Below are 13043 nucleotides of genomic sequence, written 5' to 3' on the forward strand. Positions count from 1 at the left end.
CAAACAGCATTTTGTTTAAAACAAGAGAGGTCATCTTCACACAGCCACAGTACAGAGGTCAGTCACATCAAACCTGGAACAGACAGAAAAAATGATTATTTTACAATGACAAGCTAACCTGCTGATACAACAAAAATGCCACCAGTACAGATATCAGTATTTGGTTAATCAATATTATTCAGGTGATAATATAATTGTGAGAACTAAACAAAAATATCGTGACACTTTTAGAGGCAAATAGGTCATTTTGATTGTAAATTGTAACCCTAAATGCAAAGTTATTTTTATGTGGCTGTTTGTCACATAAACTTATCATTCAGAAAGTTTCATTTCAGCTGATAACATACTAGTGGAGTTGTCATCTATTGCACATATTTGGTCATGGAGTCAAGAATGTTTCTTCTTACAATATTGTGACAACCCTGGTCACTAATGTAACTTTATTGCATGCCAAATACACATAATGTGTAAGCTTCCGGCCCAGTTCTGAACAGGAACTTGTTCCATTAATAACGACTTCCGCACACATGCACAACTTGAACCAGACCCTGTTTGAGATTTGCTTTATAAATTGGTTCTCCACATACCCTTGTTTCATCACATTACGCAGTCAAAGTTGTGGCCTTTTTCTTATGTTTTGTATGTTTATTTAACTTAATTTTAAACAAGCTGAGTGAGCCCTTTATGGGAAGTACTTAGGTCAGAGAGTTTCCATAGTGGAGGAGGACAGCACATCTGTAATGACTAAACACTGTCGCTAATAGCAACCAAACAGTAAAAATATATAGAGGAGATGAAAAGGAGGACACCATCCAAACCTCAGAGGAATGGATTTCATTTTTCCACATAGTACATAGTTCAATTTACTTAGAATGTAATTGGAAAAGTTTTTATTATTTCATTTATGGCTCGTAAATGTGGAGTATAAACATAAATGTGGAGTATAAACATAAATGTGGAGTATAATAAAATAAAAGCATCAACATCAAAACTCAAACGGGAATTGTGAATGGAAATTTCGGATCCTTTTTATGATCATAATTCAAATTGTGTTCAATAAAAATGTTATGAGATGTAAAAATGTATTTTATAAAAACAGCTGTTGTTTATCAACATCATGATAATAGTAGGTAGGAAAGGCTCCACTAAAACAATACGTTTAGTCAGCTTATTAGCAAACAACAGCTCCACCCAAACCTTAACAGCTCTTTTTCAAAATTAGGATTGCCATATGAGCCTCTTATCTTATGGAGACATTGACAGGCATTTGTGATGCAAGTTCAAAGTTCCCTAATGAAATATTATCTGTCCTAACAAGTTAATGCAATCTTATATTATTAGAGTTGTTAAGGATTTTATTTTGTGTGCCACATAAACCCCTTATGCAGACACACATTTGGCAGATGTTTTCAACCATTGGGCCCAAGTGTCCTAAAAGCCTTTAGCCCATCTGCTGCAGACTACTCAAACAGTCAATAAATGGATTAACAATACATGATTGTCCTGGTTTTAGAAGCTCAATGCTTTGTCCTTGCTTTAGGGAATTCTGCTTAATATGACTTTTACCATGAGTTTGTAGAACAAAACATATGGAAATAAAAAAAACAAAAACATATAATACAGTATTTGGACATGTGGACAGAATAATATGCAACACAAATGACCCAGTAATAAGGGACATTGTAAGGATTCTTAGGAGAATGACAAGATATTACACAAGACATCCATAATCCTATTGTAAATACAGTGGCAAAATAATTTGATCTAAAATGTTATCAGAATGCATATTAGTCTTACATTTGCATGTAATGCGTTTCCACTATTTGTGATTGCTAAACGATCAATAACTCGGTATCCTGTATTGGTCACAACTCAATCTTCCTGTTTATTCAAAAGGAAGCAGTCAAAGGTTACTTTCCCTTCTAACCATCAACCCATTGCCTGCAAATTAGTGAAAAGTTTAACTAAATTCCTTACACTTATTTAACAGGTGTGTTCATGCTACTTTAACTACAAACGTATTTAGCAAATGTATGGCAGCCTTAATGTATAATCTTACATATATATATATATATATATATATATATATATATATATATATATATATATATATATAATTTTATTATTTTATTTATTTATTTATTTGTATTTTTTCTACAGCAAATGTAGGCCCACTGAGCAGCTGGAAACCATAAAAACAACCTTTGGCATTTGCAGACCTCTCTTAAAACATCCAAGACCACTGTTACCCATAAAAATGTATGCGCAAGCAGGGACTAAAAACAACATAAATGCATGCAAGTATTCCATAACTATCGCAAATAGTTAAAAGCTTTGGAATTTAGTGGCTGCTTTTGAAACCCCTACGCTCTAGATCCTTGAAGCCTACAAATTTGTTCAAACGTCATTTTACTGCGTGTTGTGTGCAGGTGAGGAACAAGATAAGACCAATCTCCATTGGTTACTCAATCTATTACTGGAAATATCCCAAATTTGATTCTGTGGACATTTCTCAACAGTGCCTGTGTAAAGAGGGAAGAAGCCTCTGTGAAACAGTGTCAAGAGAAATCATGTACGGTTAGTTGGAAAAGCAAAACAATATTGGGTACACCGCAAACCTAACGTCAGTACAAAATATGAATAAAAAGTTAGACCCTGTAAGAACTGGAGGTTTTCAGATTCTAAAATGTGATGATGTCCCTGATGGGGGCTTTTACTTTGCCAAGTGGTAAATGCACAAATGCTGAACCCGTTGAACATATTAAATCAATGCTTTAATTAGGTTACAGAATGTTAACCTTTATTAACATGTGAAAAACAATCCATATGTTTTATACCGATTATTATACTGCTTTAAATAATAAATAACTTTTCAGTGTGCTCATACCATTGGGAAACGCTTGATCAGTTTGAATGAATTTAATAATAACAGGTTAACAACAGCAAACTACAAGGCATACATGTGAGAGAAAAAAACTCACCATGAAGAAAATGGTGCAATTCCCTCAAGCGGAGCGTTTAGATTAATTCCACTTTCTCTTTTGGGGGTCGATGATAAAGACTCCAACTTCACCTGTGTGCGGGGTAAGGGCAGCCGCAGACGATAAACTTTGAAAAACTTAAAACTGTGAACACAGACAACCAGATTGGTAAATTTGAATAGTCTTGCATTTGTTCATATGGGGCTTGAGCACTTGTGTTTTGTGTGAAGCGAGCACTCAAACAAAGCCATGCTTAGGCAAGTTACACAAGAAACTCTAATCCGGGAACCTTCAAAATAAAGTAAATTTGAGTAGTCTATCCTCTTTTATGTAAGATAGAATTCTTGAGTCATATAAATAAAAAATAATCATGCATTAGGAAAATATTAACTAATTCATTTGATATGACCGACGTAAAGGCTTATGTGTTTTATTTTATGGAACGTTACCGGAAGTAGAAGCCTTTACATTACTGTCAGTACAAAAAAATAATTAAAAAATAAAAAAACAAAAAACAAAAAACAACTTGCATTTCTCTAAAAAAAACAACAACCCCCAAAACAAAACAAAAAAACTTCGACGCAGTCTACATTCATTATTGCGATCATACAGTTTGTGTGTGAAAATTGACGTGAAGTTGAACTCGTGCACTTTTTGTTGCGCTCTTGTATCTTAGCAACTACGGACTAGTCCATTCAACAGAGGGGTGGTTACACAGGTAAGATTTCTACGCACATGTTTTTATGTAAATGCATTACTTTCACCTGTGAGTAACTATGCTATTTAAAGGATAACATTTCTCACATCATCTAACGTACAACTAATTATCTTCAAGTCTAGTCTTAGTGCCTTAATTTATTACACCCCTATTACTGTAGGAAACCCATTACGCTTCCGGTAACAAGCAGCAGGCTGCAAAATGTGAAGTTGTGTCTGAGGTAAATTATTTAAAACCATGTTTTGTAAACGTTTGCCTGTATGTTTTAGATTTCCATAGTGTTGATAAAACAATGCTACAGTTCTGTGTCGAGGAAGTGTTTGTAATTAACTGTCTACTATCTACAACTTTACTTCGCATTACAATTTAATAACACTTTCACTCTAAAAACCTCTCTCTCTAGATGGAGAACTTCATTTTGTACGAGAAGCTGGGATCAGGCAGCAGGTCTGTTGTCCACAAAGGACGACTGAAAGGCAGCCTCAACTATGTGGCAATTGTGTGTTCTGACAAAGTCAAAAGACCTGAGATCATCAATCATGTACACTTTCAGCATATTTTATCTTCAAAATCTTTGTCGTTTATAAAGTAATCCTCCTTTTTGTCTTTTCCAAATTAGGTCCGCCTTTGTCATGATTTTGAGCATCCCAATATTGTATCATTTTATGAGTGGTATGAAACCAGCAACCACCTGTGGTTGGTGGTAGAACTCTGTACAGGTTAGACACTTTTCTTTATACACGTACGCACTCGAGCCGCGCGCGCGCGCGCGCGCACACACACACACACACACACACACACACACACACACCCACACACACACACACACACACACACACACACCTTGTTGTTTTGCCTAGTGCATGTATAAACTATCATCATTGTTTCAGGTGGCTCTTTGGAGTCTATTGTTACTCAAGATGGATATTTGCCAGAAGATGTAGTAAGAAGTTTTGGATGGGGTCTTGTCCAAGGATTGCATTATATCCATGAAATGGGCGTGGTATTGTCTGACCTGACACCAGCTAAGGTCTTTCAAAAACAGCTTTTTTTTTGTCTTTTGTTGGCACCTACTTTCTGTTGTCGATTAACCTTCCTTGTGTTTTTTAGATTCTGTTGGATAATAGTGGAATTTTAAAATTTAATAATTTCTGCCACTCCAAAGCAGAGGGAGAGACCATGGAAGATTTTATGTCTTTGCTCTCTACCACTGAAATATCAAAACAGGGAGATGTCCTGGAGCAGCTTGACTTAATGAGAACTAAATTAAAAGGTCAGTGTAAATAGACTATGTCTTTTGTAATGCCTCCTATTATTTTAGTAAAGCAAACCTGTTAATACCACACAATTAAAGTCAACTCTAAACATTATGTTTATAGGTTCCTTACTTTATAAAGCCCCTGAGGTTTTGCTGGGATCAGAAACCAACATCAGTACTGACATTTGGGCCCTGGGCTGTATACTCCACTACATGTACACTGGTATTCAACCAGCTTCATACACTTGTAAGCAGATGCTTACAATTTAAATTACACGTCTGCACATATGGTTGTCTTTGTATTTCAGGTAAACCTCCATTTTATTGTGATGACTGTGATGAATTAACAGATATGATCTTATACAAAGAACCAGCACCACTCATACAACCAGGTATTGCTGACAAATGTTGCATTTACATTTATTATATTTGACACTTTTTGTTGTTACTTTATTTTGTGGTGTTAGATACTTCTATACCTCCAAGTGAGAATTTCTTAACTCTTATTAAGAGCTTGCTTGTTAAAAATCCATACAAACGGTACGTTACCTCATAACACATCTTGTAACCACTTTTTGAATCAATTATTATTTTCACAGTGGATTTTTTTTTTTAGGATGAACTGGCCCGACTTGTTGCAACATTCTTTCTGGGTTAAAGCTCGAAAGGAAGAAGAGGTCTTTTATGATCAAGAAGAGGTTGAGACAGATGCAGAGGAAGATGAGGTTGCAAATGAAATTGCTGACTGCAGAGAAGATTGTTCAGCAAGTAAACAGTATGTTTTTGTCACTTACTGCTTACCATACTATATCATGTTCTGTCAGTGTGATTTAAAAAAAAAAGTTTGTTTCCATATTATTTTCATAGAAGTCCCACTGTGTCACTCTGCCCTGATGAACACATAATAAAAAATCCCGTTCACTCAACAACATTTGCACCGGGATGCAGGGATTCTAGGAAATATATGGAACCACATTCCACAGCAAAAGTGGACCAACGCAATGAATGCATTAATAGCCTGCCAATTAATGCTCAGCAAATAAGTAAAAATGTATATGGTGAAAGAAAAGTCAACAAGTTGGTAGAAAGTCAGCACTCAAATAAATCAATGACATTAGGTAACTACTCATCCCTGCATATGCCAATTTAAAGACTGTATTTTTTTGCATAATTATACTACACTGTGTTTTTTTCACTGGATCAGAAAGTTTATCAGATTTCAGGCCGAAAAAAGGTGGGGATGAGGATAATGCCGAAGCTATATTTCTGCTCAGGTATTCAGTTTTCTTCTGTTGAGAAAGAAGCTTTTATTAATGTGTACAATAATATAGTATGCATTCTCTTGTAGTTCTTGTATCAACTCCATAAATAACCTCAGTCTCTCCGAATGCAACCCAACATCTGGGCTTCAGGTTGTCATCGTTGCCTTTTGTTCACATTATACTTTACACTTTATACTTCTTGTTTATCAAATGGTCTATATGAGTCATATTTGTGTCAAATTCATAATTTCATATTTTTAATGATTCACTTCCCCAAACCTTCCCATAGCCCACTGCTGGCACTGACATCATGTCAACTATAAAAGCTCTTCTCTTCACTGACTCAGACCTTACTGTTACACCAATCATGGACAACCCCAAGGTAGGACTGCAAGATTAAACTGAATTGCAATTGCAATTTGAATGGACGTAATTAGCAAATTGCAAAAACTGGAATTTAAAAAAAAAAAGTTTTTCTATTGTTTATTTTAATAGGGAAAGACACAACAAACAGATTAACAATTCAGTAATCTGATGTGGGTAACAGGGATTTTAAAACGGTTCAAATTTCACTAAAAAGCAGTGGGATTATTTGTTGAAAAGCAATAAATACAGTGAATTTAGCAGAGAATGACACTCACACAGTTTACACATGGTGACACTGCTGCTGTTGCAGGAGCTAGGACTGCCCAGTGATAGTCTTTATGTGAGCAGGTAAAGAGTTCCAAAGTTTAGCTCCTTTCACTGAGAGACAGTCTGAGCAATTAGATTTTTTTTCCTCCAAATTGTGCAGCATACAATTTTGTGTAGAAAACCTATAACCAAGAAAATATACTTGCCATGATGTGTATGAGTCCTACTTCTTAACTGTAACTCTATGAATGGATCTGTAGATTTTAAAGAGTATTCCTGTGCGGTTTGATGCCAAAACTCTTGGTGTTCCAGCGTATTCAGGTATTGCATTTATGCATCAAATATTTTATCTGTGAATAGATCACAGATTACTTTTTGATTTGTTGTGTTTTTTTGTTGTTTTTTGTTTTTTAGTGGAAAAGCTGTTGTCTTTAAATGAAGATGGTTGGAGTATTTTCCTTGAGCAACTCTGTTCAATCTTTGAAGAGGAGCACTCCACTTCTGTCATCGCCAGTCCTGCTACTCCGAGTGCAACCACTTCAACAACAGCCCGCTCAAAACTAAATCTGCTCTGCTACCTCTGCTGTGTGGTTGGACATCAAGACATTGCCAACAAGATTTTGAATTCCAGTCTGGTAAATAGTATTCACAACATATTACAAATTTAGATTACAATAGTTAATAGTAGTAATGAAAAGTATACAAATATTTAGTAATTATATGAAATATCACTGCATTTAGCTTCCTGTATTGACACAGCAGATACGACATGCTCCTAACTGGGATGTGTGAGTAAGCTTATACTTATAACAGCTGTGAAATTTGCCCAAATTGGTCTTGATATGTTTAAAAGCATGCAAATTCTCAATGTTCAGTGCTCAATGTGGGTTTTTTTCAGGAGAAGCAAAGTTCTCAGAGTCTTGGGACTTTTGGCACTGCACTGTACTGAACTTGGCGAGGATAGTCCTGTCTCTGAGGTTAGTAACCTTTTTATACAAACTCAAGATATTTCTATGATATTTTCATGTAGAATTTCTATCATGAAAGCATACATTTTTAGTTCTTTATTATTGATATGGATAATACTGCATTTACTCTTAAATCCAAAACTGTATATCCACTATACAATATTGTACAAATAATGCAATTATCATGCAGTAATGTTGTTATCCATAAGGTGGCGGTAGACACCACATAACATCTTTTGCATATGTTTGCTATAAATGAATTGAGATATAAATTATATTACTCAATATTTATTGTTGCACTTCCAGCAATCAATTAAATTTACTCTCAGTGTACATCCTCCTTGTTAAAACACAGACATGTTGTGTTTCCAATACCTTTCAGGAACAGGAATTTACTGGTCTAACCTTAATCATAGTCATTACATGCCTAACCTAAATCCTAATCTTAACCTTATTTTAAAACAAATCTTAACTTCAACTTCAACTATTTTGATTTACTAATAAAGGATTTACCTCATGGTGACCATGCATATTACTGTGTCTAGTCCCCATAATGTTATAACTACCCACCCTCTACGCTGAGGTAATTGAGATATGGCTGTAAATAATCACAATGTCTTTAAATGCATTTGATGTCTTTTGCTAATAAGGTTTTTTAACAATATCTTATTTTTTTTCTTTTCTTTTTATTATTATTTTTTTAACCACGAGTTACTATATAGAACGCTTGACAAATGGTGACCAGCAGGGGGCATTAAAAACTTGAGGTAGGATTAGCATTTCAGTAATTAAACTAGATAGCACTATGACATACACACAGTGACAGTGTATCTCCTAGGTTTTGGAAATGTAGTTCATATATATTTTAAATCTTGCATGTAAGTACTTAATGTAATTTCATCAAGGTTTTAATTGTTTGATGCTTTATTAATAATATAAAATACATTACAAAACATTACAGTCACAATTGAATAGTAATTCAAATAGGATACTTTGCGATGTTGGTTTTTTACATTTGACTTTCACACTTAATTTCTCTTAGTATTTCCTTTATCCAATTTCTCTTCTTCTTCTTCTCAATATTTTTTTTAGTTTAGTTGTTCAACAAAACAACAACAAAATGGCTAGATGGACGCTTGAAAGTTGTTGAAACCTTGATTGAACCAGTGAGATATTTAGACAAAGTCAAACAGTTCTGTGTTCTTCCTCACATTTTAGCATATGACATAATGTTGACAGTAGTTTTTAGTATGTTTACAAACTCCCTTGACGTAGGCTGTGTGTAGGCCATTTCTGGGACAGATTTGTTTGTGCTCTCAGTAGGGGTCCTGTTACTTAGTAAGTACTAGTAAGTAATTTGTGCACTTTTGCTAATGGTATACGCTAGTGAAAATGTGTGTTTGTAATTTTACATGACTATATTTGTATAGATACTAGGGTTGTCAAAAGTAATGAAAATCAGATACTAATCATATACTAAAACTAGAATCAAAATGAGATACTCATTTGAAAAAAATTAAAGGAAATAAAAGTAATCACATAAACAAGACAAAATCTGACCCATCCTGTAGTAGTTTTGAACTTTACTTGACCTAGTGCGGGAACATAAAGCAATGGCTATTATTGTGTTTTGAAAATTTAATTTTATTGTCTAAAAAAAAAATATCACTGAGGTTTTGAAATCAGTACCGAGCCTATCTCTTTTAAAAAATTTTGTAAGATGACTATGCTAGTAGATACTTATATGGCAAAATTAGGTGTATTTTGACCATTCTGGGACCTTATAGGTGAAATCCTAAGGTTATAGTCTCACATTATATAATGATAAACAACAGAGATGATGTCCTCACAAAGCTGTTTGGCGCAGCCGTGTGTGCGCCTCTCAGCAGGGATGCTCCTGCTGCAGTCCCACTGATTGGAGTGTCAGGGCTGGGCTTAGTCACCATGGTAACTGCTATATGCTTCACTCGTTCACTCCGAGACACACACACATACACCTAGCTCTGTTGTGCCTAGTTGTGACTAACTTTCTCTAACAGTCCTTTCTTTTGCTTTTGTTCTTCTCATACAGAGGCTATGTCAACTTAACTTAACCATGAACATACAATTTTTGTATGATTTATTATTTGTACCTAATAAGTTTAAACCTGTTAAACTACTTTTTTTTTTTTGTACTAGACGCCCTGCCAAAAGAAATTTGCTGTTGTATAGTATTTGAAGCTGACACAGAAGTGACCCTATTAGCTGGTCATTTGGCAGTTTATGATGATGCTTCTATCTCAAGCATGAGATTCAGTGGTACCTATTAACTCCCAACTGAGAGGCAAGTCAGTGAACTAATGTAGCTATTTACTGTCAATTTGTTAGCCTTCATGTTTATATGAAATGCTTCAACACTCTGCCAAACTGTAAGAAAAAGTTTCAGCTCAGTATCTCATATGCTTTTGACAATCCTCTGCCCATGTTGTTTAATTTTCAATTTACTTGGTTTGAATTGATCTAATGTTAAAATAATGATGATGTGTTTGGAGAAAAGTAATTTTGTGTATATGTGTTGATGCTCGGGTTTTCACTGTGGCTCGTTGCACAGCGGTGCCTTTCAGCACTTTCTTCTTGATAGCAGCTGCGTGACTGGTTTTCAAACACATCCCAGAATCTCACCAAACCACTCAGCCATTCATGTTATTAGTGCATTTGGCTCTGGGTGATAGAGGGAGGAAGAGTGACAGCATACTGGGTAAGCAGCACAGCAGTATGTGTCGATGTGGGTTTTTAATATCATGGCAGAAATAAATTGTTTTTTAAGGAGAAACAATTATAAGTTTGGTGTGTAGTGGCATTGCTTTTGTCAGAAGTTGCACTATTAGATAGCAATACACAGTTGGGCATTTCAGATTATAAAAATAGGATTAAAAAGGGAGAACAGCCAATAACACATGTGTGAGGACAGTGATTTAAACTGATGCACATTGTTTGTTTATGCATGCATTTAAGTCTAAGGGTATAGTTTGAAACAATATCAGCAGAAATAAGATATATGCAAAAACAAGTTAGAGAGAGAGAGAGAGCAGTGTGGAAACTCGCATTGGATCACAGAGGGTGGAAGCTGGCAGTAATGCTAATGCCAGGAAGCAGCCAGGCAGGAAGGCTGTCTGCATACACTTAAGTCTATGTGTGGAGCACGTATTACAACTGCATCAGATTGCATGATTTAGTGAACCAAGTTGTTTATGCATATACTTATTGCTCTGAATACAGGTGCCAGAGAAGGTGTTTGTGTGCCTCTACTCAAACCGCTGTCTCACCTGCCTCCGCTCCTGCTAGTTTATTTCAAAAACAGTGTGGTTTTGCTGCAATGAGTTTAGACAAAGTTGTCAAACTCGCATACCGTCTGACCAGGGTTTTTTTTTCATTACAGTGGTTTTAATTTGCATGAGTCTCTAAGCTTGTTTACTGAGATGGTCCCTCTGTTGTCGCAGGTGGTAACAACACTGACAGACCTTCTCAGGGAGAACTTGAGAAACAGCAAAGTCAAGCACTTCCTGCTGCCACCACTCGGGGAGTTTCTCCTCCTCATCACTTCACAGGTACCATCTCAATGTCAACATGCCCATTAGAGGTGGCATAATCAGTGTCTCTATAGGATTGGATCATTCATGCAAATAAGAGCAAAATCCCTTTATCCACAATTGTAAAATTTATGTTCTATTTTTGACGACCCCCCCACTACAGCTTTTAAAATTATATGAGTGTACTGATGAATTATTTAATTTACTAAAGAGATTTTAGAAAAACTAATTGACTCTAACCCTGAAAAGTCACAGAAGATTGATGTCTGGTAAAGACCAAGGCTTCATTAGAAAAGGTGCTTCATCTCAATCTAATATGCATCTAATTTATTGTCTTTTTGTTTACAAGGCTGATGGATAGCCTTCAAAAATCAATCTGTAGCAGATAGCTCAGCTTCTCTTGACACCATGGAGAATTTTATTCCCTGAAATAAATATTATTGAATAAAACTACTAATTAAATGTGACTGAAGACTCCATTGTGCACAAATTAACTATAAATAATTTGATGGACAAACTGTTTATAAACTGCTTGCATTTTGGATATGAATACAGAAAAGTTTTTTTGTTTTTTTAGTTCATCCAGGTATTTCTCCTGAACACACACAAAGTGACACGATGCAGGTGTATCTAAGTACTGTGAATGGGTCCTTTAATTGTCCCCAGGTAAAATCACCTGCTTTGCCTCTTGTGCAGCAGCAGTCAATGACAACGATTAACTATAGCCTCCAGTGCTGTCTCCGTCCTCAAGGTTAGGTATAGCCTAAAGCTCAGCACTACAGCAATGGAGCAGAGCATGCCTCATAACAATTGTTTGCAATATGAGCCTATTGGTTTAGTTGTAAACGTCTTCATAGATGTTTATTTTGTGTATTTAGATTAGTTGTGTGATTCAGCATATTTTGTATTATACTAGAGAATATTAAACCTAATTTTGGAATATAAAATGGTGTTAGTATGTTGCCACCTGGGTATGTTGCCACATGGGTATAACCATTTTTGTAAGTTTTCTGAGAATCTGACCATTCAAATTAGAAAATGTTAGTGGTCAAGTATCCCCATTACTGTTAGTGTTCTATTGCACACAATTACAGTGTATGACTTTTATCCTTGTAGAACTATAATTACCAGTTCCTCTCTTTTCACATGAAGATAAGGCATCTTATTATACCGTCTTGTATAACTGGGATGGTAATCAAGTAATTAAAACTCATAACTCCTCTTGTTCATTGCTCCCAATCCCTTCCCGGGCCATTTCGTTTCCTTATCGGTGCTCTTGGATCTGGTCCATGCTATCTGGCTGCTGTTGCCTCCTGCTCTGTACCTCCACTGCCCCTGCCCCCCTTGCCCCCCTGTGTCCTCCTCCCGCTCTCACCCCTCTCCTGCTTTTCCATGCCTCTCTATCAGCAGGAGAAGAGAGGCTCCCCAGAGGGACTGTGGTTCGTTCCCGCTGCCGCCTACACCGGCTTAATGAGGAGCCTGCGGGAAGGGGTGAGTGTCTCTGTATGTCTGTTTTTGTGTAGCAGTGACTAAGTCTCTCTCACTCTGTGTGTGTACGCCTGTGTGTGTGGCGGGGGATCCCTGTGAACGGTAATGATGAGGCAGCTGTGGGGGCCTAAAGCGTTGTTTGCCAGCTGCAAGTCAAGGGCATGCA

At 36.1% G+C, this 13043-nt stretch overlaps 1 protein-coding gene across 3 annotated transcripts in view; it reads left to right on the top strand.

Moving 5' to 3' along the window:
• Positions 1 to 3877: 3877 nt before the first annotated feature.
• The window catches only part of ulk4 (unc-51 like kinase 4), a 46607-nt gene continuing 37441 nt past the window's right edge, over positions 3878 to 13043 (top strand). For 2 of the 3 annotated variants that reach the window (XM_033981483.2, XM_055227541.1), the window contains exons 1-19: positions 3878 to 3919; positions 4103 to 4240; positions 4319 to 4418; positions 4590 to 4729; positions 4810 to 4972; positions 5079 to 5180; positions 5266 to 5349; positions 5425 to 5497; positions 5574 to 5732; positions 5825 to 6075; positions 6162 to 6231; positions 6306 to 6369; positions 6509 to 6601; positions 7113 to 7173; positions 7267 to 7487; positions 7594 to 7640; positions 7751 to 7829; positions 11300 to 11407; positions 12797 to 12880. In XM_033981483.2, the coding sequence (XP_033837374.1) occupies positions 4103 to 4240; positions 4319 to 4418; positions 4590 to 4729; positions 4810 to 4972; positions 5079 to 5180; positions 5266 to 5349; positions 5425 to 5497; positions 5574 to 5732; positions 5825 to 6075; positions 6162 to 6231; positions 6306 to 6369; positions 6509 to 6601; positions 7113 to 7173; positions 7267 to 7487; positions 7594 to 7640; positions 7751 to 7829; positions 11300 to 11407; positions 12797 to 12880 (2037 nt within the window). In that variant the 5' untranslated portion in view covers positions 3878 to 3919. The remainder of the gene's footprint in view (positions 3920 to 4102; positions 4241 to 4318; positions 4419 to 4589; positions 4730 to 4809; positions 4973 to 5078; positions 5181 to 5265; positions 5350 to 5424; positions 5498 to 5573; positions 5733 to 5824; positions 6076 to 6161; positions 6232 to 6305; positions 6370 to 6508; positions 6602 to 7112; positions 7174 to 7266; positions 7488 to 7593; positions 7641 to 7750; positions 7830 to 11299; positions 11408 to 12796; positions 12881 to 13043) is intronic. The other variant, XM_055227540.1, reaches the window with a different exon arrangement.

The sequence above is a fragment of the Periophthalmus magnuspinnatus genome, chromosome 16 (assembly GCF_009829125.3).
Source record: "Periophthalmus magnuspinnatus isolate fPerMag1 chromosome 16, fPerMag1.2.pri, whole genome shotgun sequence".
Classification (NCBI taxonomy): Eukaryota; Metazoa; Chordata; class Actinopteri; order Gobiiformes; family Gobiidae; genus Periophthalmus; species Periophthalmus magnuspinnatus.